Source organism: Amblyomma americanum, chromosome 2 (genome assembly GCF_052857255.1).
Source record: "Amblyomma americanum isolate KBUSLIRL-KWMA chromosome 2, ASM5285725v1, whole genome shotgun sequence".
Lineage (NCBI taxonomy): Eukaryota > Metazoa > Arthropoda > Arachnida > Ixodida > Ixodidae > Amblyomma > Amblyomma americanum.
Window position 1 is genome coordinate 60,074,154 of NC_135498.1, and position 25,674 is coordinate 60,099,827.

The 25,674-nt window shown below is 44.4% G+C and overlaps 1 protein-coding gene across 10 annotated transcripts in view; it reads right to left on the minus strand.

Annotated features, from left to right (window-relative positions):
- LOC144121308 (beta-1,4-N-acetylgalactosaminyltransferase bre-4-like) overlaps nucleotides 1-25,674 on the minus strand; it is a 57,856-nt gene that overhangs the window by 11,461 nt on the left and 20,721 nt on the right. For 3 of the 10 annotated variants that reach the window (XM_077654455.1, XM_077654454.1, XM_077654457.1), the window contains exons 2-7: nucleotides 15,789-16,056; nucleotides 15,507-15,687; nucleotides 11,721-11,953; nucleotides 8,537-8,721; nucleotides 5,304-5,426; nucleotides 2,995-3,090 (exon numbers count right to left, since the gene is read on the minus strand). In XM_077654455.1, coding sequence (XP_077510581.1) covers nucleotides 2,995-3,090; nucleotides 5,304-5,426; nucleotides 8,537-8,721; nucleotides 11,721-11,953; nucleotides 15,507-15,687; nucleotides 15,789-15,965 — 995 coding nt within the window. In that variant the 5' untranslated portion in view covers nucleotides 15,966-16,056. Of the gene's footprint in view, nucleotides 1-2,994; nucleotides 3,091-4,419; nucleotides 4,906-5,021; nucleotides 5,427-7,202; nucleotides 7,406-8,536; nucleotides 8,722-11,720; nucleotides 11,954-15,506; nucleotides 15,688-15,788; nucleotides 16,057-20,652; nucleotides 22,399-22,626; nucleotides 22,762-25,674 lie in introns of those variants that run through there. The other 7 variants (XM_077654456.1, XM_077654458.1, XR_013312595.1 and 4 more) reach the window with 7 other exon arrangements.

The window sequence follows — 25,674 nt, forward strand, 5'->3', positions numbered from 1 at the left end:
ATAGATTGCATGCTTGTGTGCTCGGACATTTACTGCGGCATTGTAATTGTGCAGTGTTTACCCGGTTCCTCAGTAACATAAAGGGAACGTTAACTGGCTTTTGTTTAAAAGATTCGCATAGATGTTCACAACGAAGAATTTCTGAACCAGCTACCCACAATATGCCATTCCGCTGCGACTTCGGATGAAATATTGCTTCCTACATTAGGAACGCAACTTAATGCTGAAATCGCGACCCATGATGGAGAGGTTTCTCAGTAGGAGACTCGGCCGCATGAAGGTGGCCTTGTGTCTGCTCATTTTATGGCGTCACACAGAATTCGGAGCATGTGTTTTCTTTAAACATCAATATATTAACGCTCAGTATGATTTTCGTGGTGACGTATTGTGCACTTCAACTTTGCTTCGTTTCGATAAAATTTCACGAAAATGCTGTAACTGTAGCATCAATTTTAATACGCAACCAAACGATTTTGCTATTTTATCTTTCAAGATATCCTCATGACCGCTTGCTGTCACAGTTAATACTAAGAATTAAAGCGGCTATAAGTAGGAATCATAAGGCAGCTATATCTAAGACATAAGAGCCTAAGCTAAACAATATCTGCATCTGAGTTCTAACTTCATTCACAACAACCCTTCCGTTGGAAAGATTTGGCTGGCATACCATAGGGGTCTCTGCAGTATCGGTGAACGCGCAAAAAATCAGTAGATATTTTGTCATTCAATACCAGAATTCGAACTAACAAGAAGAAACACGAAATCAGGAACATGCGATAAGCTATTCAGTGAAATTGCCCTTTTTTTCTGGTCGATGCACTTCACCTTTGTCACAAAGTAAAGCTAGAATGGATACCAACCTACTGTAGAATTGATGGGAATAAAAACAGTGATAGTGAAAGCAGGTTCATGCGAATGGCCCTTTATTCAATGCGGGATTCTTCATAAATGTCGTTACAACCTCACAACCTCTTTGTCGCATTCGATACAGGGTGCCAAGGAACTAAACTGGAGTGGTGAAAGCCGTCTACAGAACTGCGGCTCCAGACTGGACGCCGGTTTACAATTCCAGCTTTCATTTAAGGTCCAGCCTCACAGTCCTCCCAGCAGAAACTCTTAAGGCTTGGCACAGAGGTCACAAAACGATTCCTCAGAAACCTCGGTGTGCAATAAGCCCCAATATTACACACTATAATACCTTAAATACTATTTATCACAACCTTTCCGAGTCTCCTCACTACGCCTGAAGAAGGAGGGTACTTCAGACCTTCGCTAAATAGTTGGAATTCACCTCCATCTCCGAAATGACTCTTCTCGAAGGAGTTGCGAGCTATTCCAGGTTCTTGCGCCAGGAAGGCCGCTTTGCAGCGTTTGTGTGGGAAGCCTAAACACCCTTCTCAGAAGCACGTGTGCCTCACCTGTGGGTGCGCGTGCATTTGGCGAGTGCGGGTCTAGTTTGTCTAAAAGGCATGCGCCATGCGCATGCATGTGTGTGCTAATACATGTGGACTTTCTAAGATGCATGTGATGTGTGCCTACTCGCCTCATTACATGTTTGACTTCATGTGAGAGACGTGTGCAGTCTGGTTTATACTTATACATGTTTATCTCTGGGGGCAGGTCATGGCGCTCATTAAGAGATCATCGTCTTTCATTTACGCTATCACATTCGCTTCCCTATCACTTCAGGTACTAGAGCGACAGGCTAGGGTCACGTTTACAATCACGGAACTCTGCGTCTTCCCTGTGTTTGAAGTTTTCTGTCTCAATCGCTCTCTTTGCTGAACTTCACACTATTTTCAGTTTAAGAAACCTATACGATAAAAAGATGAAAACAGCAACCACTAGAATTTTAGCCTAAGCAAGGGTTGAAACATGCTAAAGGGTGCAAATATGAGGCCTGTTGGCTAGTATTTAACTTATGACAGCACAATTGTACTGTATTTCGGCACAGTATGGTTGATATTCGCTTATGAAAGAATCAGCCTAAACATTAGGCCCAATGTCAAGGTTTAACGGACAAAGTGCTTCTACCCCTAGTCTCTACAATCCAAGCAGACCACCGTGCGAAAGCCAGGGCGAATCTGAAGCCTGATATAAAGGCAAAAATAAGTGCGAACATTAAGCCCAACATGATGGGGGAATTATCAGAAATGTTACTTTATCTTCGAATGTTCTCCAGTAAAAAAATAACTCTAGCTTCATATATCCCAGATGGGAATTCTAATCTGCAAGATCCCATTTTGGAACGACCACTTCAAGCGACACGTGTGTATACCAGGTATTCACACGCCACTCCTATGTGCGGCGCCTCACTATATGTGCAGGCACTTGAAAAATTGGCGGTGGTTTACCTCTGGTTAAACCTGGAGTGACGCGAAAGCTACAGCTGGCTGAGTGAAACTTGGTCACGTGACCAACCACGTGACTAACCACGTGATCAGCCACGGTGCCGCGCCGCGGCAGATGCTCCGCACCACGTGACCGACGACGTGACAGCGTGGCGGCGCAGCCACAGGGTGGCGCGCCACCACGCCGAAGGCTTGAAATGCTACCGTAATGTAGCTATCGCTACAAAACCACCGCGCCGTAATAGCCCCTGCGAAATAAATGAGTGATTATATGTGCTGCTTGTGTGATACCTTATTCGATCTTTACCTCTTAATTCCCAAAGATATCAAGCAAAATTTGCTCCGCAATGTTCAGAGATGAAGAGCATTTCAGCACTAGCTTAATCGAAATGAAGGAAATCTAAATGAAATCTATATCACCGTTATTTAAAAAGGTCCTACAGTTATACAAGCTACAGCGTACAGATGGGTCATAACCCCCGAAGTTTTTTACAGCAGTATGGTAATTTTTTCCCAGAACATAAAAAATGCGAAATACTGATCCGTATTTTATAGCTTCCACACACAAGCAATCTAGTGACGATGACAACTAAGCGGTAGCAAAGCACTTATTTGCGTATCATGACTGTCAGCAAGCACTCACCTATGCGGACTGGGCTTGCTTTTGGCGTGACCGAGAGATGTGTACCTTGCAATTTCGGCAGGTCGCCTTAGTATGGTAAGATTAAAATTTTTTAACCTGTAATCCCAAAGCAGGAATCAATCACGTGGAAATTATAGCATGATAAGAATCTCCGCTTTGCCTTCCGACAGCAATGTGAGACGCTGTATTCATAACACGCGAAAATATTCATCAGTGCTGCAGGGAAGGCGATGCAGCGTGTTACCCGTATACATTCCCCATGTATTAGCTTCGAGGGTAGCCTCCGGTTACAGCTAACACACCGAGGCATGTTTGCAATAATTAATGACAGACAATACAATAGGAGCTCGACAATAGGAGAATAGGAGAGCTCGATAAGCACACAAAACGATCTGCCCATGTACATAACTTTGGGCGTAATGTGAAACAATGCTGCAGCAAGAACTTTCTCTCTGCTTATAATTTAAAATAATTAGAGGCTTTTCTCGCGGATATTTATTCCACCTGTACTGCGAACTGATGGAAACTGCATTTCTGACCCATTCTCCCCTTCTTTGTCTCTGCTATTCAACATTTTAGGCGCGACCTTTGCTCCTACTTGTTTTACTGTTACGAACACAGGTTCCATTTCTACCATTGCGTATGCTGCCTCTGCTGCATCAGTTAAGATTGTGGCGTCCCGAATATTGTTAGGCAACAAGATCCCAGTGCTCACAAATACCAGTCCCGTCGGGCTTCAATTAGATCTCTCCAGTGACAAATGCCCTCTCTCGGTAAACATCCTAATGCTACCCTCACCTTCTGTCTCTGCTTGGCACTGCCATGGTCTTGCGTACTCTTCAGTTCAATTCGCGTTCAATATATCACCCAAACAGGCCAGCAGTTATGAGTTCTTCAGAGTTCATATTCTATGCAAGTCTTATCTCCGTCTAGGTAGCAGCTAGGATGTAATTAGCTCGCAGTATTTTTGTCTACGCTATCTCTTTTCGTGGTTTAATTTTATCCCTGTCAAGACTTTTCAAAACGTAGCTTCGACACTGTCAATCTGATTTGAAGCGCCTTTTTAATCTTCCAAGATAGCATTCGCCTACGTGAGTCCTAGTTGAATGAATATAGTAGGTGCAAGAGAGAGTGTTGCTGCGGGAGGCATCTCTTTCTTGAATGGCAAAAGTAAATATGCGCTGGAAATAATTTAAGTCTCTGCTCAGCAGCTATGAAAACAGCTCCTTTAGCAGGTCTACACAAGTGTTCTTTCAAGCAGCTGTTTATTAAAGGTTCAATCAACATTAAGTGTCAAAATCACTCAGCTTGCGTGTCGTTCAATGAATACTTGGCAGTATTTGTCAAATTGGTGATAACTTCCACCGAGGCCCTCTACCTTTGTGATGGGCTCAAAGGCCCGACATGGCTTGTTTTTTTTTTTTTCTGGGTGGCTACATGTGTGGGAATCGATGGGTGTTACAATCTGGATACGTCAAGATGCACCCAACGCACTATGTGTTCGACGGCGTAGCTACGGCCACTTTTTTAATGGTTTGTTATTGGTTTTATGGGATTTAACGTCCCAAAACCACTCACGCAATGATGGACACTGTAGTGGAGGGCTTCGGATAATTTCGAACACCTGGGGTTCTTCAACATGCACTGGCATTGCACAGTACAGGAGCATCTAGGATTTCGCCTCCATCGAAACGCGACCGCCGCGACCGAAATGAAACCCGCGTTTTTCAGTTCAGCCTGCGAGCACCAGAACCACTGGGCCTTTTTAATTGTAGAATGCTGTCGATTAGCTGTGTCAGCATGGCGCCAACAGCTCCGGCGGGTATTTTGTTTCTCATGCCAGATATAGATAAAACGCCTTATGAACGGGCAAAGTGATAACACCATCTGAATGAGCGCAAGGGAATCGAGCTCCGTCAGCTTTCAGCAAGTAACCACGGCGGAGTTCGCAATAAAAACATGGTTCTCCTGTAGGCCCAACATTTATTCTCTACTCCAAGTTTTTAAACGTAGTATGCGACTTTCACAGTGGCATGCACCGAATGTTCAAGTCCACTCGACTTCATGATATTTTTTTTTCTCTGCCATATAAGGACTTGGAATGCAGCCTGTCATTGGTGCTGTAACCTGGTGTACAAGAAACTACAACACGGACGAATAACTTGGTGAGTGGTGACCTTAAACAATAAACAATGATAACAGTTGAAGATACGATATTCAAGTCTGTACACCGGAACAAAGCAGCATGTTTTCTTTAGCTTCCTTTTTTTAGCCCACGGGTGTTACTTTAAACAACACTGCATACAAACCTGAAAGATATGTCGTCGTCTTCTCCTCCCCAGCCCCAGTAGAGATTCGAGTAACCGTTGACGAGAAGCATGTGTTCCTTGCTCAGCGCGCTCACACCGCCAAACATCAAAACGTAGGGAACCCTGTAAGAGGGAAAATACAACTGACTGATTTTTCCTCTTCCAAATTTTTTCTATCGTTTGAGAGGAGCGTTTCGGAAAACTTTCGTATAGCCCTGCTTTTAAATTTACTTGCATCAGTCGTGAGGTAAGGCAAGGAGAGAAATAGTGCGCTGTCAGACTAGAAGTCTATCAAAAATTGAGCCCCTATATTTTGAGGCCAATACCATCGCAATGCATCAACCATACATACATTGAATTGGGAGGAACTAAATATGTTGCTGCAACACCACACTGTACATGTTTGAAGGTTTTCTTCATCAATTTAAACCCTGAAGCGAAGCATAAACTTGCTGTTTTCAGCCACCACAACAAACTCCACGACACGTACGCAGTCTGTTTCGGGAATCATGCACTTCGAGCTTCCTTCTAAACGAGAGGTTGCAAGCCATTTATTTCTTCCCGGCATACTGGAGCATTATGCATTTTAAGTGCTTGCTTGTTGCTTTCTGTCTTTCTTACCCAGAGGTACAGAACGTTGCCGCTTTCTTTGTTCCCACTTTTTTTGCTTTCTTGTTTTTTTCTGTTCGGAGTTCAGACGGTGAAGTTTTGCAGTTTTTTTTTTTAACTCACTGTTTTTCAGAGCCCTTATTAGGCTTTAGGATATTACTCAGAAATTTGAGATTAACATGGAAAGTATACGGAGAACAAGACATAAATCTGAATAGGGCGCCGAGGCCGGGATTGAACCCTGTCATTTCAGGTCAGCAGCCGAGCACAATAAGCACTGATCCACCGCGGCGGCTTCGCGTCCCGAGTCAGTCACAAAACCACCTTTGTCGATGGGGCGATGACGTCACAGGGTCGCGTAACCTTGCGCGCATATCTTGGGCCTGTAAAAACTAATTAGCCGCTTTGGCATTTCGCGCCATATATCGTTAGCTAGACGTCATGGCCTCCTTCGCGAAAGCCGTTATAACTGCCATAGACCCCAAGCTGAAAGTCACTACTCACAAAAAAGCACAATAAGAAACAATGTAAATGCTTACCTTGAGGATGAAGCGTTTAAGAGCGCGAACTAAGTGCGAGTTCTATTGACGCCCAGCAACATAGCCGACAGAAGGCGCCTTGGTGTCAGCTAGTTGAAGTGTGCCGCAAGCTGAAGCTCTGCACTTTTATTTCCTTTGTTTCTTAACGATGAAGTCAGTCAGAACCTATATCTTTGGTTTACTACCTCAGTTAGTCCACTTAAGGGATACTTTCGCTCTGAATGGGGGTTTAAAAAGTATGTAGCTCATATCTTCACACCTCAAAAATACCAGTCCTGATTAAACGCCCTTTCAGCAGGTGTTTTCTTCACTGCTTGCCATATGGGGAGCCGTCAGCACCGTTACGATCGCCACAGGCGATACTGCTGAACAGAGAATGCAAATATTTATCGAATCCAAACTGACTCACACGCAGCGACAGCAGCGCCAACGACAGAGGACGCGGTGGTCAACGACATCAGGAAGAGATTGAAACGGCTGCGGGACGTGGGAACAAGCATCCGAATTATATGGACACAGGGTCACAATGGCACGGACGGGGTAACGCAGCCGTGCATGCGGCTGCCCAGCAAGAGGGTGGGCTTGATCAAATATACCACGCCCCACACCCCAACTTCCTGCCAAGCCCGGTAGAACCAAATCCCTACTTAAAACTCTTGAATGAAGGCTCCGCGGACAGAGCACTTACACACTACGTTGGCCCAAAATAACAGCAAACTGCAGGCGCCGGTTACAGAAAGGAACACAGGCACCGGTGATTGACACTACGGGATCACTCATTCGGGCACAAGAGTCGATCTTAAAGTTATTCCTATATTGCTAATGCAGCGCACACCCCGTACGCACTCCACAAGTGGTCTCTTGCCAGTCGTTCTTAAAGTTATTCCTATATTGCTAATGCAGTGCACACCCCGTACGCGCTCCACAAGTGGTCTCTTGCCAGACACGACGGACCTGTGCACAAAAGATGCACCCACTGTCAAGAACACTGAGGAGCAGATCTACGCTATCTTATATGAACTTGCCCATCCTTCTGGCGAAGGTGACACAGAATTTAAAAAACCACATGACTACACGGCCAGCCTAGAAGATCGGATACGATCGGGCACAGCAGCACAATATTCCATCGAGACATGGGGTAGTGTGAGCGGCCTGCTTTGAGTAGTGTAAGAGGGGTGGTCGACGGGATTACGACGCGCAGCTTTGAAGATTATGAAGACGACCGACTAGAAGTTGGTTTCGCCCCTACACCTTCATCCCTTCTCCTAATCGGCCGTGCCTGGTCCGGGATAACAGCACACACCAGTGGACATTAAAGCATTATTTATCTTTATCCCCAACCGCGGTCGAGTGCATCCCTTCCTTGCAATAAGGGCTTTATTCATTCATTCATGCTTCACAGTGACCGCCAATTTAGTCAATGGTTTGAAAAAACAAGAAATATTAGCAATTTAGAGGACGGCTCCTGTCGACCGAACATCAGTTCTAACGGTGCTTAATCAGGAAAGCTATTGTTGGGGTGTATGGTGTGTTCGGGTGTATGATGTGAAGCATTTGAGCCTTAGCATTTTTGTTATTCTTGAAGTCCTATAGATAAGAGGACGTTTTTCTATCTGTGATGCTCAAAAATTAAAATTAACCTATTTTGTTACCCGCCTTCAGCAGGTATGAGGGAACCAAAATGGCACCAGTGTAGGCGGTACAATAAGAAAACAGCTCAATAAACCAGGTCGCGAGACAGAAACATTACAATTACTTATATAAAGCATCCAAGTGTAACCTAGTGAGCATGCTTACTAGACACACTGCATTCACCTTGAACATGCACAGCACATGGCCACGTACCGCATAATTTCTCGTAGCTTATATACTGCCGAACGGAGATATTTTTCGTAAGTTTTGATCATCTATCATTTTGAACAGCGGTCTTTATTTTGCGCTAAGAAGTTAAAATTTTGTCATGCGTTTTCTGATAAATTTAGGCACCATTTTGGACACAGTTCTCTGCGGGTATAAGCTCCGGAGGAATACAAACGCAGACTAATTGGCACCGGCTATTTTTGGAGAGACCAAAATATCTCTTACCCCGAACGTTGGTCTATTCTCACGGACATGTGTCGCGGCTGCTGGGGACAGGTGTAAATATTGCGGTCATCGGCCGGAACCAAGTCAATGTCGTGGAACACAACACACTGATAGTCGTAGAGAGCAGTGGCTTCCAGGTAGCCCACATTTAAAAGCTTGGCTCTATTGAATTGCTCATTGTCACCCTAAAACAGAAAAATCACGTACGATCATGTATTCCGTTTTTGCCTGTAAATCACTAAACAGGGTTCTTCCAAGGTTATTTGAATGCATTTGCTGCTGAAGCAAAAATACAGTGTTGAGCTCAACTCCAAAGTTTTTTCTCAGAACCAATTTCCGCTGAATAAGAAATTATCTGCTTATCTAAGAAATATATCCTAGAAAGAAAATATCAAAGAAAAATCTGTCTAGCGGCACTGGACATCGATCTCTTCTGTTTAGACGGCATGCACATCACTGCTTATATAGTGCACTTTTTGTGAAGATAGTGCGCTGGCCTTGCATTGAAATCCCAGGTGCAAAAAGGCTTGGTAGATAAATAAACCCGTCCGTCAATTTTTTAAGGACAAAGAAGTAAAAAAGAATATAGAGGGCATTTATATAGCTTCGAGAGCACGTAATGCAAGGGGATAATTTGAGAGACTATGAATACAAAATGCACACTTATTATAAGTATTCAACTTGGAGAATTACTATTAATCCTCCTGAGAGAGGCGTTGCACTCAGCATAAAAGCCTTCGAGCACAGCTTCATAGGGCGTGTATAGTTTTACGCATGTTTCGTGGTGTCAAATATGTAATAATTTGTCTCTTAATAATTAGGCTTTACTGAACCTTACCCCTAAAAGAACGACTAGAAATTTATCCTCTAAAAGTCCCATATATGCTAAATATATCACAGGCTGTGTAGCGCATGGCAAAAAAATCAATGTAAAGATGTAAATCACTAAATTCGAGTACATAGCATTGCTGCAAGAAACATAATGTACAGGAATATGCTAAAAAACTTCCTGAAACATTTTTTGCAATAAACGTCGAGCATGCCGTGCAACTGTAAAGGAAGAAACGTACTGCTATGGTTTTCGCGTTGTTTCAGCAAAACACGGTTCCAGCAGAGACATGACAGGTTCTGGTTTTATCAGCTAGGCAGTGTTTTCTTTGCTTTCTAAGGATATTTATTTTTATTGCTGCAATTCAAACGCTTTGTTTTGTTTTTATCTTCTACCATACAGTGCAAGTCATCCGGTGAGTAGCATTGATGGTGCTTTTGTTTTCGTTCCTAACCGGTGTGAACTCGGCAAGGTTACCTACATTGGTTAGGTTATTAGGACAGTTAAGGGAGCCGTAACTTTCTCACTCTAGGTGGACACTGAGCAGTGCATTGAAAAAAGGGATGGAATTTTAAAAAGGGTGAAAGTGAAAGACGTGCACGTAGAGCCCTTCTGAGAAATATGCATCACACTTGGTATGATGATATCTAGCACTCCTTAAAGTGTCAAGCTTGGAAGAGGCTATTACGTCAGTCCCTCCCAACTTCGAGAAATCTCGAACACTGGCAATGCACCAAAGCTCCAATGCATGGCTAGGAATCCAACCAAGTGACCTGTATATTTTTAAAATGAATGTATTTGTCACCTGCTCTACGGTGCGATTAGGGCGGGTGCGACCCGCTTGTTCTTCACACCCGCTCTCACTTGTGTTCTACGCTCACTGATTCCGGGACCATTCAGATATTTCCTTGTCGCGCACAAATTTACCGCCTCTGTAAGCAACGTGGATCGCCGGCGGCTGACGCTTCGTTCTAGTACAACCCCTATTAAGAAAGGCGAAAGGTTTGTTAGGCGCCTTTTTGTGCCTGCTTCAATTTCTTGTCCACTAAAAATATGGTAGTAGCAATGTAAACGGTGAGTACTTGAGTTAAAAGTAGGCACAATACCCAGAAACCTCTCCCAGAGTCCCAGGCGCAATCCACCGCTGAAGTTAGAGAACCAAAGAAGGAAATACAACTAGCCTCTCAGTTCAAGGGCTGCCACGTGCCAATGTACGAAGGCCGTACCATATTGGTATACAGTTTTGTCTCCCGAACCTTATAGTCCGCCTTATTGTTTGTTGCGCCTGCCATTAAGAGTTACGACTGCCTTCCACCCTTAGACACTCTTGTGGTTTCCAGCGCATCTTCTGCCTGTAAACGTCACTCCTCGAGCAAGCACCTTGAATAGGGACCTGCAAGGGCAGCGGTGGGCGACCTATGATTTTGTGGGACGCGGGTGTGAGATCTCTAGAGATCGCGGGTGAATTGTGGCAGTGTGCGGCGAGCAGACAGCTTTTAGGCGAACCGTGTGCTAATGGGTTGAAAGCTGGAAAGCAAGCCGCACGTGAACAGTTAAGGGGACCAGCCCTGGGCGGCTGCGGACTTCGATTAGGTTTGCCAGCGACGCATGGGTCAAAGGTAAGTCTCCCCAGATTTCCACCTAATAGAAGAGGGTTCTCCGCGATGCAGCCTGCTCGTTACAAACTGCCACAAGTTGTCGGTTAGTATCCAGAGTGCTTGAATCCTCCTTCCGCAAGAGCCATATCGTCAAAAACTTTCCTTTTGAGGTCGCTATCCACGCTCCACGCTGTCCACTCGGCTGCGGACATGCACTTGAAGGAAGTCCACTGGCAACCACTAAATATATGTCTCCGACTATTGCTTCCGCTTAATGGTGGAGCGCAGTCCACACTAATAATGGCAGGCATAAGAAACGACACGGCCGACGATAAGGTACGAGCGGGAGATACAAAAAGTGAAAATCAATATGTTAAGTCAGGGGCAAAATTTTTCGGGAGGCGGGCTCGCGGACAAAGATATTGTTTCTATGTGGTCAAAAAAAGCAGGTCCGTGAAAAAGTACTGAATTTTGGTGGCTCATGCACGCTCCGTTCACATGAAAATAGGAGCCGACAGACTAGCGAGGCAACCCAGAATTTTTTTCCGCGAACCCATAGGCTCGCAAACTTTTTACCATGTCTGTGCGGTCCTCGTACTTGTTGAAGTGCGATGAATGCGCATACTGCATTATTTCGGAACTTCTGCGCGGACACTAAGTTGCGTTAATGGATATTTACCGAAAGGAGCAAAACACTGCATGTGTACCCATTTATCTTGCTGTTAGTAGTCATATCCAAAAAGTTTTCGAAACTAACCTGCTCGATGACAAAGACGCCGTAGTCAATCTGCTGCCTTGCCAGTACCCGATGAATATTGTAGATGAAAACTTTGAGATGCTGGGCGCGGTCTCTGTAAGGAATGAGGATCGCCACTCTATGCCTTGAAGTACAGTTCTTTGGTCGGAAGCGGCCGCCCATCATGACGTCAGGGAATTCGTCTTCTACCGCTTCTAAGGACGGTACATCCTTTTTCGTGGCGATATAACCAACTGCAAAAAGAGAGACATGTGTTTAGACAGCAGTAAAAAAAAAATAAAGCTCGACGTGAAGGGTAAGAGGAAACAAGTTTCAAAAAATGTGAAGGTGTATTATATTTTAATGACTACGCGAGGACGCATGCGTGCTGTGTTGTTTATGGCAGCCACCTTCGTTCTCATAAAAAATTAGGACGCCAGCAGATTTCTTAAAGTGCTGTGTAACGAATTAGCAGCACATAAAAAAAGGTCATCAGTGTTATGACGCTTTTAAGACGAGAGCGTTAACGGCCCGGCGTAGCAGAATATCCGGTGTCGTCGGCGTTGGCCGCGAGCGAAGATCCCAGAAGCATTAATAAATAAAACCGAATAGGAAATTGGTCGAGCTGGGGAATCGAACTAGAGCCTTCGGAGTGCGAGGCGAGCACGCTAACCACTGCGCCACGCCAGCTTTATCTTTTTGTCTTTATTTCCTGTTTCGATGGTTTACAACAGATCACAAACATGTTCTGCGCTACATTCTCAAGCATCAATAGCGGACGAGATTTGATCGGAAAGTTGTGTTCTCTGAAACCGCCAAGCCAGCTCGATGGTTTGTAATGAACCAAGGCGCGTCTAGTGAATACGGTGTTGTCTTAGAAGGGTGCTTTAGAGGCATGTGCTGTGGTGTATATTGGTAATTACGAGCATGGAAACTACAGAAATCGCAGTTAAGCGAGTAGCAAAGTACGTTTCCGCTACTTTTGCTCTTCTCTTGGCGCGCAAGTAGCGCCATCAGGCGGCGCCCTCTAAAACCACTCCCTCCTCCTCATCCTCGCAATTTAGCCACTGCCCCAACAGATAGCGCGCGACGGCAGCGCCTCCTTTAGCGCCTACCGCTCGTCTCGTTCGGGCGCAGTGGGGCCGTGCGAGGACCCAGGAATCATGCGGGTGAGCGCCGAACAGCGCAGCGCACATCCAAGGTGCGTTCACTACGAAGCTTGAGGCTTGTTGCCCGTTTGTTCGGCGCGAAAGCTATGCTGGCGTTCATGGCATCGGGGTTTGTCGAGAACTGATGTGCCCGACGAACTACGACTGCAACTTATGTCCCGCGCGTTTCGGCAAGGCGCCTGGCAGCGCTTCTGACCTTCTGCATATATGGGAATTAACCCATTACGCTATCGCGTCATACCCTCAAGGCCGGAGCTTGAGTGTCCCCTTCAATTTTTTTACAATGCGTCATAGGGGAACGCCTGCGTGAGCGTTCCTTAAGCTATGCTGTTTAGAAAAGAGACCTGCAGTGTCTCCCTATAAGCGCGCATAACTGCTTCCTTGTTTGGGGCCGTTTATTGCTTGTTTATTTGCACGGCAATTTAAATATGTGCCGTGCAACCACGTAATAAACTAGCAACATTTGCAAACCGGCACTTTGTCCAGTTTTTTTCTCTTCTTGTTCTACTTTTCTGCGTTTTGTCTGCTACTTTTTTTTTTACTTTCTCTTTGATAAGTCATGTGTTGACCTACATTGAGCAAACACACTCACCAGCTGTGAAACCTAGCGAATAGCGTTTGCTTATAAGCTAGCGGCTTCATATTTGCTTATGACGAATATAAGACGCGCGATAGAGAAGACAAGAGAAAGTGGGGCAGGCAGGCAATTGTTATGTCCCCTCCACTTAGCTTTATAATAGGCTTACACCAAACATTTCGCGTTCTTGCGACCCTGCTATACTCCCCGACGAGCGGCGTTCATATTAATATGTAGATGTTCTTGAAACTTTTCAATCTTTATATTAATGTTGGTGTCACTGGATTTTTCTCTTTTCAGTTGATAATGTAACAAGAAATATGCGCGTATATGGCCTCGGTGTAGATTCTAGTGCGAAAGCGCTATACTTCACTAGCAATCGAGGAAAACGCGATATATGTCTTAAACCTCTCAGGTACGTGCAGGGATAAAAATAAATATTGCCGCGACTTGGGGTTTTCGACCCCACGGCGGCGCGAACAGATCAGCTTCGCTGGCGACTGCCCGAGAGCACCCATGCTACTGTCTCTTCCCGATCACGCCTCGTTTAGAACTGCAACACACTCTCACGCTGTGCACTGCACGTCGTCGTCTTCTTCAACTTTCTTCCGTGCGCAAAAATTAGCTGCGGTTTAATTACTGCGTTACCTGGTTAGAGAGAGGAAAGCTGTGGTGTATCGGGCAAGTAGACGCGGTTTGGCGTCTGTAACGATGAGTGCGTTCCGCACACTGGATAGGCAACGCGCCCCACCCTGCCACCCCGGCAGGTGGCAGTTATATCATTGGTTGATCGCGAGAGGTTGGTCACCCAATGAATGCAGCAGCCTATATGTACCCCCCAGGCTCATTTAAAAGCCCCGAAAATCGAACCCGTGACTGCACACAATACACCGTTCATTTTTCTACATAAGAAAATTCTACTCACACCAGCTAGACTGCCATTAGTACAGCTGTTGCATTCGTCCTGCATTATTAATGGTGCAGCGGTAAGAAACAAATAAAAAAAAACAGCAGCTGGGAACAACGTCCCATCGGCACAGTTTATTATATTATTCTTCTAACCAATCACAGTAGAAAACAGAATCACCAATTTAACGTTTCAGTCTATAAAAAAAGTAACAGGAGCCACATTTCTCACGCGTACAACTTTTCCTGGCTATTAGCTTTTTCTCAGGTAACAAAGAAAACTTCAACAATGAACTAACTCCTTGGACGAGAAACGCAGTGCGTGACGTTCATAAATCGACTATGCCGAGCTTCACTGCATAGTTGAGCTCTGTTCGATTATATGCAATCCTGAACGTAGATGTAGGACCATATCGAATGAAGCGCCAGCTTAAAAGTCTTTTAAAAACGGTTAGCCTCTCCCTCTGCAACTGACGCTACATATACTGTACTCAAATAACTTTACGTCAAACCGTAAATTTACAGAACAGACTAGGAAGCAACATGCATGGTGACGCTAAAACTAGCAACAGCTTTGCTGACCTTAGCAAGGATATATAGATGTTACAGGATGAAACCGGAAAAGGCTACGAAATAGGCTGCTACAACGTCAAAGTTTTCATCGTTAATGACTTTTCATCGGTAGTCTTGTTAATGGGCGCTGCATGGACCAATTCTGAGAACAGTTGTCCTATATCATGATCTGAAGCTCCCGACTATTTCCAGAATCTCACCTCTTACCTAACTGCTATTTTCTTTTGTAGACAAGAGTTTTCCACTATTAATGTCTCCCTAAAGAGTATCTTACCGCAGGTCTTCATTGCCAATAATCTAAAAATGATTTTATGCAGGTTTCATTTCCTGCTTGCGCAGCGTATTGTGACGGCCACTTATTCTACCTTCTTTTTATAACTTCATGCATACAGTGCGTTGTGTAGCAATGCTAATGCGATCTGTATATCATACTGCTCGACAGGGCGTGAGCTGTATGCGAAATTGGCATGCATGCATTATTTCAGTTTGGTCGAAAGAATAGCATAACTCACGCACCCAGAGGCTTAAGGGATGAAATTTCCTGGCCCCTAGGGAGGAATTTAGGAGTTCTATAAGGCTCACCCAGATTTGGAGGTATCAAGGGACAAAGATTTTGAGCGGATGCATTTGTTCGGTTCCCATCGCTCAGAACATCTTTCGGAATGTCTGTAAAGGCAGCCGTGGTCTGGGGTCTCAAGCTTGGTTTTCCTTTGTCAGCAGCTGAGGGTGCTTGCACGAGAGACGTCAGGTTAACAAAAAAAGCCTGCGACGTCACGAGAAAAAGATAAGCATGGCACAATTAAAGCACCTGGACTTAACAAATCACGCAACACTGTCACATTAATGTGCCGGAAGTAAACGTACTTCGTAAGTAGCATCCTTAAACCGGGTCATGTCGAAGCACACATGGGCCAGAACGACGGCCAGCGCCACGCCCACGAGAAGCTTGACCAGGATACGGCCTGCAAATCGGCACATCATCGCTGCAGTGTCACGGCCGTCTACAGTCAGGCCCTTGTTTGTAGCAGTGACGAGTTTCATCTCAGTGATGCACGTATGCTTCGCTCAAAGCCTTTTCGGCATGAATTGATGGCAGCTCTACTTTCCATATCGCAGACAACTTTCTCCGGGTCTGCAATATAAAACAAGACAGAAATACCCGTCAGTCTAGCAAACCCCTAAAAAAAGTTGGGTGTATTGAGCCTTGCTTTGCGTGCACACGAAAACTGCTTCGTTGCTTCATGTAACAAAGAGTACAGCGTGAACTACGCAGCCGTTATTATGAAGAGCGACGAAACAACAGAAAGCGCATTCCGCGCTATATTAACTCGGGCCGTTTCAATTTGGTACTGCAGGCGTAGCAACACTTCAACTTGCACTGTGTTTGCACTCCATTTGCTACGAGCCTCACAGGTTTAGTATCAGTTTGTTTTTTAATTAATGAGCACTGGGTTTGAACATGCTGCAGGGCTTTTTAGAGGATGTACTTTTGTAAATTTCAAAATCTTTTACGCCATCGTCTTGTCCTCGACGATTATTTCGCCATTTGCCGTAACCATTAGGCCGCATAATTTTAAAAATTGATTAGTTAATTCAACATATTAGAACAACAATTGATCTCCACAGCGATTGACAGTTTTTCTTGAAGTTAATTTTATTTCCGAAGATCCTGTTCTAAATAATATTCGAAAAGGGCCTCTGAAACCCTGGGTATATAACTTCTTCACTTAAATTTACTTTTAATGCAAATTGCGGGGTTTAACGTTCCGAAGCGACACATCAACTATGAGGGACGGCCGTAGTAGAAGGCTCCAGATTATTTAAACCCAGTGAAGTCCGATCAGTGGTATTGCACGGCGCACAGGCTTTTTTGTATTTCATATCCATCGTAATATGGACGCCATCTCCGGATCAAACCTGAGACCTTGAATCAGAAGCAGAACGCCAAAGTGGCTGAGCCACCACGGCGGGTGTGATCGTTTGACCGATAGGAAAATGCCATTCAATATCGTCGTCTATTTAAACTTTGTAAAAATAAAGTGACGCAATTAAATGGTATTTCTCTCGACACTTCATTTCTGCTCAAAGCCGTGCCTTGTTTGAAAATAGGTTAAAAGTAAAAAGATCAGGCATCTCCTCACAAAAATTTTCTAAATTAAAAGAGAAAGTATGTATGTTCCGCTGTAGCCTGGCTAGGAAGCCTGCTCGCCGGCATATATATTCCTTGCTGGCAGTGTCAATGCATACTTGTTTACGGTCGTCATATCTAAGGCGCAGAACAAGTCAACCAGCATAAGATATTGCTTGATTTGCTGATATGCAGGAGTGTTAAAACGGCTGAAAAAAGCAGGAACAGAACATAAACCATAATTGTCGACTTGAACTAATCTACCCAAATTTGGAATACCGACCACGAATCTATTGATAATGTGCACTCCACACTGGAGTTCTAACAGTGTGTGGTGAAGAGATATACTGCCTGTTTTATCGAGCACATTGGATATCTCCACTCGTGCATTGAACAGAAATATTTCAACTGTGTACTGGCCAATTTATGCATGCTGGGCAGTAACCGATTACTGTCTTCCGGCGGTTGTGGGAAGCTCTATCTTTTCTTAAGGTGAACGTTTTTGCTGGCATCAGTTCCGAAATGGTCTAAAATAATTCATTTCCAATAGCGTTGGTTTGAAAATATTTGCGTATAATGTGCGCAGTATTTTTTGCATCTTAGTTACAGCTGTTATCGCTATGTGGAATAGCTCTGTCACTTCATCAAATCTCTTACTAAGGCATCTTACCAAATGCGAGTTCTAATAAACCCATCAAACTAAATTTAATTCTTAGTAAAAGATTTAATGCGCGCTTGTCGATTAATCTCAAGCAACTTATGTAGTTCTAACACACTTTGACGAAATAAATTTTTTTTACAACGCTAGCCATATCTGAGGAAACGTCTTAAATTTGGATGTGAATGAATACCTAGTCTCGCGCTATGTTAGGATCACCTGTATCACACCTGGCTACCACGCATCGAATTTGTGTTGCCCATTCGTGCTGCTTCGCTCATGTGTCTCTCACAAAGCACATGAGAAGGAAGCTCTTTAACCACTAGATATTTTGACTTCTCGCGTGGCAACGCGGAATAGAACCGCCTAAGAGTTTTGCAGTGTCGAAAATAACGCCTCACGAGCTACTGCAGGGTGTTAAACTGCCTTTAGCTGGTTTTGCGCGCAGGAATTTCAGCATTTTTCAAGTTGGTTTTAACAAAAGAATATGCTCATACATCGCCATATATCTTGTTTATCGGCTTAACATCGCAATTTTGGCTAAACTGGACCCCTAAGTTGAAGATTTCAATGAACGTTTTCTGGGCCGCAATCTGTTTAGTATCGTTTAAACGCAGTTATACACTATTTTTGTGACAAATGAATCGTCAAAAGGTGCAGAACATTGACGTAAGCTTGCAATGCACATCAGGGGCCAAATTACGCAACTGTCAATAAGGAAAATTGTCAAAAACTTGTCAAAAAGGTGTCAATAAGCCTCGCTCCAATTGGTCGGTCGTGGCCGGCGGCCAGTTTGCTTTTTTGCGTCATGGGTGGCTGCACATTACGTCACGGATGTGGCAGAAGTGGTGACGTTGCACACCTAATAATGCAGGCGGAAATTGACACTTTTTGTGACAGTTTTGAGGCGGTCAATTTGACCGTTGCGTTTTTGACAGAAAATGGCGGCGGTGTACGTGGCGATACCACTGAGGCGGCTGCGCTGGAGCGAACGGCGAAGGAGGGCGCACGAAGACGCGTTTGACTGGCCGGACGAGCTCTTTCGACGCCTTTTTCGACTGGAAAAGCAGACTGTGGAGTGGCTATGCGGATAAGTCGCCGATTAACTGGGAGGAAATTCGCATGCGAGTGCGCTGTCTGTGCGGCAGCAGGTGCTGTGTGCATGCGGTTATTTGCTACCGGCGGCTTTCTAGCTGCCGTTGGTAACGAGGCGCACGTCGGCATCGCACGACCTATGATAAGCAAATGCGTGCGGCAGGTGTTGGAGGCAATCTGCAAAGTTAGCGCGCCGAAGGAATAGGTTCCCGCGGTCACCTCTGTGCCACATAAATAAAGCACGCTTATGCTGGCAAAGCACTTTATTTTGCCCAGAAAATAACTCTTCGTGGTCGTCTTCTGTTTCCTAAGGGAAAAGAAACAGACAACCACAGATGACATACTGCAACACCTCACCTTTTGGCATTTCTGTCATCGATCGAAAGAGCCGAAAAACAGATTTCAACAAGGTGTCTTTTTTTCTTACCAAGTGCTTCTTGCAAGTTCGCTCGGTAGGCACGTAGCCTTCACTACATTCGTTCAAATTTTTCTGCACACTTAGGTCCGCCGCACAATAGCTTGATTTCAGACGCCGCGTAACAAACAATAACACGGCGTAGAATCGGCTGCTTTCGTGCAAAGCGGCTTGACGTTTTACTGCCGTCAGCGCATCCTCGCGGCAGGAAAAGTTACCCATCAGCACATTGAATAGTACAACTTCGAACGCCTTTTCTTTTGCTTAATATTTTCCACCTTTAAACACAATGTTTTGGTAAAATAAAATATTAGTTACTTTTATAGCTGCGTATTTCTTAAGTCTTTTTACAAAAATTTGGCAGACGGCCCCTCGTCCTGAAAAAAAATGCTCTCGGGGCACCGTCTTACTGTAATTGGCTGATTCCTCGTTGCGTCATGCGATGACGTCTCTTCGTTTCGTCATTTTGACGTAACTGTCAATAACTTTTGACAGAATTTGTGACAGTTGCGTAATCTGGCTCCAAGGTAGCATCTGGAAGCAGACTTGTGTGTACATTTATGTTGTCTATGTACAGTGGTGCAAGCATGTGCACCGATCACTACTGTTTTGCACGAAACTTTGTTGTAGAGCTTAGAAACAGTAGGCCTTTTCAAACGGTTTGTTACATGAGCTTATTTCTGAGTACTGACAGCATGTCTGCCATAAAAAGTGATATTCCAAGCTCCACTTCTGCACTTCTCAGTGCGTGCCCAGTACTAAGATAACCTTACATTGTTGGCGTCATTGTATAGCTAACGTTAGAGAATGAATTTCCAATTTCGGTATCTTCTCTAAATTTTCCGTACTCATTATCTGAGATCAATGCCTTACCAACTTTTTCGCTCGTAATTTGTTGGCACTGTAGCTGAAGAAGACCTCGAATTACGCAATTTTGGGTACCCGACTCAGGCGTTATGAAAATAACTTCATAACATGAACAGGATGCTTAAAGAATAGCTCCGTATTTTCCAATAGAAAAAAACGAACAATGCTCTGGCTCTCAAAAGCATTTTGATCGAAACCACCTAGGTGGAGTAAATTTGTATTAAGGGAGCGTAATTTCTCCCATATTATAATGCTGTTCCCACCTCGAGTTACTGGTCAATTCGCTCTCGCCCTGCCATAAGCTTGCTGTCCCGGTTAGCACAGTTGGTAGAGCGACTGCTCCGGTCAAGCGGTGGTCCCGGGTTCGAAGCCCGGACCAGGACGAATTTTTCTTTAACTGCGAAGTTTCTAAGAAAGCTGTATAGCTTTCCTTTGTAGCCGTATGGCTGCGTTTGGGTGGATGCCAATGAGTAATTACTCCCTTATTATAATAATTTGGCTCCGGTAGAAATTACCTGAGGGGATGCAGACTATTCTTTTCAGCGAATGCAGAGTTGCCACATACCTTAAGTTCGCTCCAGTGATTTTGGGAACGTCTTCCCTATTTCGAAGAGTGCCTGGCTCACTTCCGAGAATTTTCAGTATTATTGACCGATTCATTCACTTCGGTCAGTACACAGACTCTGAATGACAAAATGCTTCAAAACGCAGCCGTGCATTGCAGACGACGAGAAACCACTACATTTCCACCGACGTGGAAGATTTTTTTCCTATGCCGGTAAACACTGCATCGAAACTGCAATCCGAACATTTCTGGAAGCCGCTGCAGCTGTAGCAAGCCGACATCGCGACCATTTTCTTTTCTTTATTGATTAAAATACCAGTTTCCGGAAACTTTCACAGCGACCTGGCGATTAAGATTTATTTTTCTTTTTATATTTGTGTACTGCTTGTAATGTTTTTTTTTCGAGGGAAAGTTATTTTTAAACATTGGCTTCTAATGGACAGGAGAACTACACAGCTATACATGCAAAAGGAAGTGCATTAAAAAGGGTTGGTTAAAAAATCCGTACATTCCTGAGCATCTAAAACTGCTCTTGATTAAACGAAGCGAAATTAGAATTGTCGCGAAGTCGTCAGTAACACTCCACGTCTTGAAATAATTAACTCATACTCAAGAATACTGCACAAAAGCATTTTTGAGGAGTAAACCAGTTATCAACGGAATTTTTCATAAAAATGTAAGATTTCAGTACAACTATCAATATATCCGCAGATCACCTGATGGCAGTCTTGAATTTATTCAGTTAACGTTCTTGCTCTCGTCAAACGCATTCCCCATTGGTTTTCTATGACAGTAATAACTGTTCGACGCCATCGAATGGAAGCACTTTAAAAGAAAGGTTTTGCTACATATCAGAGCAATGGACCATTACCTTCAACATTTCCATAACATTATCCTACAATTTCTCAGTTTTCAAAATTTTTGTCCGAGAATGTTGGACGTGTAGGTAAAAATGATCTACGGAAACCTGCGTATCCGATTTAATGGGCATAATGAGGCGTTGTATCTGCAACGAGGTTGAGTTCAGTTCCGCAGATAGAGCTCGGCTGTAAGGCCTCGCCGTTAAGAAAATATCTCACCTTGCGAAGCGTATGTGTGCCTTCTTGGTACTAAATATGAGCACACTGTACTGCACGCAAATAATAACCAGTGAACACCGGAAGAGACCTAACGGGCAAACAGAAGGAATATTTTTTTTACAATTTGACAGTTACCGCTTGTATATTTCTTTTTGTTCTCGAGTTTACGTATGTTTCATGCATACAGGCCTGTAATCTCCTTTAGACCACAGAATACGTCTAACTGATCGAGGAAGCTGCTTTCTAGTGAGTGGTTAGTAAGCTGCCAGTGACTATGTCCACACAAAGAGGGCAAGCGTAAGATATTCTGCAAATTTTGTTATATGCAGGGCACGCATTATACTCTATAAGTATTGGACTGTGCAAATAACATGCCACATTCGCCATTGCATCACAGTGTCTCGAAACAATTTGTACTAGTTTGGCTCTATAAGGTAGCGTACGCAAGTTTCATCAAGAATTCACAATCGAGGCTATGCAAGAGTATATGTAGGCGTCCCAGGTATGACAACGCGCACTCTACCACATCAAACACAATGTAGCAACACAGGAAACCACACTTTAGCCGTGTAAATTTGGGGGAAGACATTCGTCCGCATCGATAACAGCATTTTTGTTTAATCCTTCGAGTCCTTCACTCTAACAATAAGCAGCTTAGAGCTTCCAGTAGCAGGTTATAGGACTGCTAAATAGGGCGAAATTCGAGCATACTTCCAGGGTGAATTGGGTTTCATAGTACATATATCTTAATTGGCGTGCTTAGAGCTCCAGTGTAATTTAGTACCACGCTGGATGTTTCTACAGTGCGCAGACGTTTCATATAATACGATATCACAGATCTGCCCACCAATCGGTTAGGCCCACCCAGATCAAATTATGCAGGGATGGTCTCTACCTTTACGCTGTTCCATTCTTTTTGCCTCTTCCTTCTCCTGTTCACTCATAGTATTCCGTCTTACACGTAGCGGTTTGGGTGCTATCTTTAAGTAAGGCACTCGTCGCAAGTTAGAGCTCCTTAAGCCTCCATTTTCTATTGGTAGGGACGGAGAGTGGGGGGGGGGGGGAGGTCGAGACAGCTCAGTACTTTTCAACGACACAAAATGTCACGCACTAAACCGCTAGCGTCGCTTTCCGCGCAGGCGCGACCCCAGTTGATTGATCGCGCCATCCACTCTTCCCATTGTGAGGCGACTATCAGCGTAGTGAGCAAAAAACGAGCACAAAGTAGCCGCAGAAGCCGCTAACGTAACAAACGTGGCAAGCTGCAGCCAGGCTGTGATGAGCCGTTGCGGGAGACGGCGATTTAGAATGCCACTTCTTTTTCGGCGCGCAGTGAACTTAACGCGCCTATTGCTAAGCGATGCGTGCTGACCAATGACAAACCACCGCTAAGCGAAATGTCGACAGACATGACCTCTCTTTTGTCGTTCGCCGCCAAACACCGACAGCTGCAACGGAGCAGGAAAACATGTGCTGGGTGTGACGCTTAGAAGGACGTAGAAGGCTGAGCTGAAGAACAGAGATTCTTGACTGCGGAACAATTTTTCAAAGCCCCACTTAGAAGACAAGCACATCCGCATAGTGGGCGAGCAATATAACCGTCTTTCAATCAGTAACTGGCAGCTGGCACAGTAACTAAATAATGAACACGGTAAGAAGACAATCTGTGTCTAAGGAAGAAGCTTAGATGCCCACAGCACTTTCATCAGGAAGTAATAGGAGAGCAAACCCCACTGAATTTCTTTTGATGGAGCTGCCTCCTGATTGCACTGTTCGTGAGGCGTTGTTCACATTATTATGGGCCACTTTTGATAGTCATTTTTTCCTGTAAAATTGTTAATAACAGGGCATTCCGTGAAAATAAGGTCATTGACGCATGGTCGTCAAGCAATCTGCGTGTGACATCTCTAGGTTGGTCCTATTTAATACGTCTCCAAATTTTCTCTTATTCTTACAAGTGCCCCTCTAAAAAAACATTAGAATAAACGCTTGTAAACGTATTTATCAAAGTGGAATGCCCCGCTCGGTATTCCAGAAAGCAGAATTTTCATGGCATGTCGAGTATGAAGTGCTGCTGTAGGAGAATAAATTGACTCGTCTTTTGGTTTATTTAGCTTCGACAGAGCTCGGAGCGAAGGTCAATTGCAAACGCCACTGCAGGTCGCTACCTCCGTCCTCCCGCTTCCCAGCCAGCATTTTTTCCCCTCTGGTCTCCATAGTCTAGGAGCCACTCGCAAATTGCTCATGACAACTTGCTCATGCCCAACTTGCTCATGACACTGTCACAAATCATTGAGAGTTAACTGTATAGTTAGGTAGCAGTTTGATGTCATACTCATTTTATTTATTTAGCGACCATGTCCGTGCTTTTCTGTCTCCTTTCTGTTGTCATTTCCTTTGCGCTAAATGAAATGAATGCGGCGTCAAAAAGTCGAAGGACCTATTCAATTTTGACGGAGACTGGGAGCAGCACGGACGCTTTCCCAAGGAAGTACGTCATTTATAATGAAATGAGGAGAACTGGGCCAGGATGATTCAAACACTGCAGTTGAAATGTCCACCTTGCGGACTCTCTTAGTCCTTCTTGAGTGCATCAATCGATGGTATGCCACCCCTACTACAGAGAACAGCTCGTGAGCAAAGAAGAACTCAGTACGAGAAACGCTGTGTCGGAAATATAGATTTGTGATGCCCTTTATATTGTTTTCCATTAGCGTTCGAGAGTAAAGTGCCTCATGCTAACATATTCTTCCTTTTTTTAAAGTTCAAGGGTGCACTGAGTAGTGAAGTCTGCCATCGACGTATGTTACTTTGGTTTGCTTATTTGGGCGTAAAGAAAAATACTTAATTTCTCTCACCTAAGAAGAAATAAAACAACTGACCCCCCCCCCCCCCCCCCTCTTGCCAATGCTTTCCAACTCAATACGCCGCGAACAATATTTACGTCACCAACGTCCACACAGTTGAAAGCAGTTGAAAGCAGATAGTTTCCACTGAAAACATACTGCTGCAATGGACAACCGCAGCGGACACTGCTAGAGCTGGTGACAGGCGCTAAAGAGTTTCCACTGCAAAAGCACGTCTGTATGTCTAAGCAAGCCTTCAGTGCCACATACAAGATGATGGTATCTTAGTAGCAAAAAGAGCTGTTTGTAAAATTTCCTCTTTTGTAAAATCCACCGCAGTGGGAATTGACATCGCAATATTTTGCAAGCGCAAGCTTCCTCCTTCTCATGCGGCTCCATGAAGATGTTTTCTATGAGGCAAGAAAAGTAAGCGCTCTCGAGTTAGGGTCTTCTGTAAGCACATGCTTTAGGCTGGAGCGGAAGCGACGACGCTTAAAGCTGCCTTTGTTAGGTATTCTTCTTCGAGGAGGACTGAAATATTGAAATTCCATTTGTTCAGCCTCCTTCACATGAGAAATACCGTGCATTATTTGTGCCTAAAAATTTAACGGTTTTCAGAGATATGTATAACAAACTACCCAGCAGCGATCAATTTTTCCCCCCTATGGACTCATCTGTCGCGTGCTTTCCCGATGTTTAGAGCAAGTCGTCATAAGTGTATTCAGCATTGACTCATCAGCTGTTTAATAGTAGTAGGAGCTACCTCAGACGTTTTGGCAGGTAGTTATCAGTGCCTGAGGCCGGCTATAGAGCAGTATGAGTGTACTCACAGCAAAGTGGGAACGGTTAGCTTTGGGAAGCGAATGTAGAAACACATTCTTTGTTGTTCTGGCAGCGGGCAGATTTATCGCAAAACACACACTGGAATAAGCACGACTAATCATATGATATAACGGCGACTCGACTTTACCGATATATTTAGCCCGAACCATATTCCGGTTAATTTTAACGCGAACTACTTCCGCAGATTCTACCCTGAAATAGTCCACCCTGGCGAAACGATGCAATCCTCAACCAACTTTAGCGATCAGCTGGCA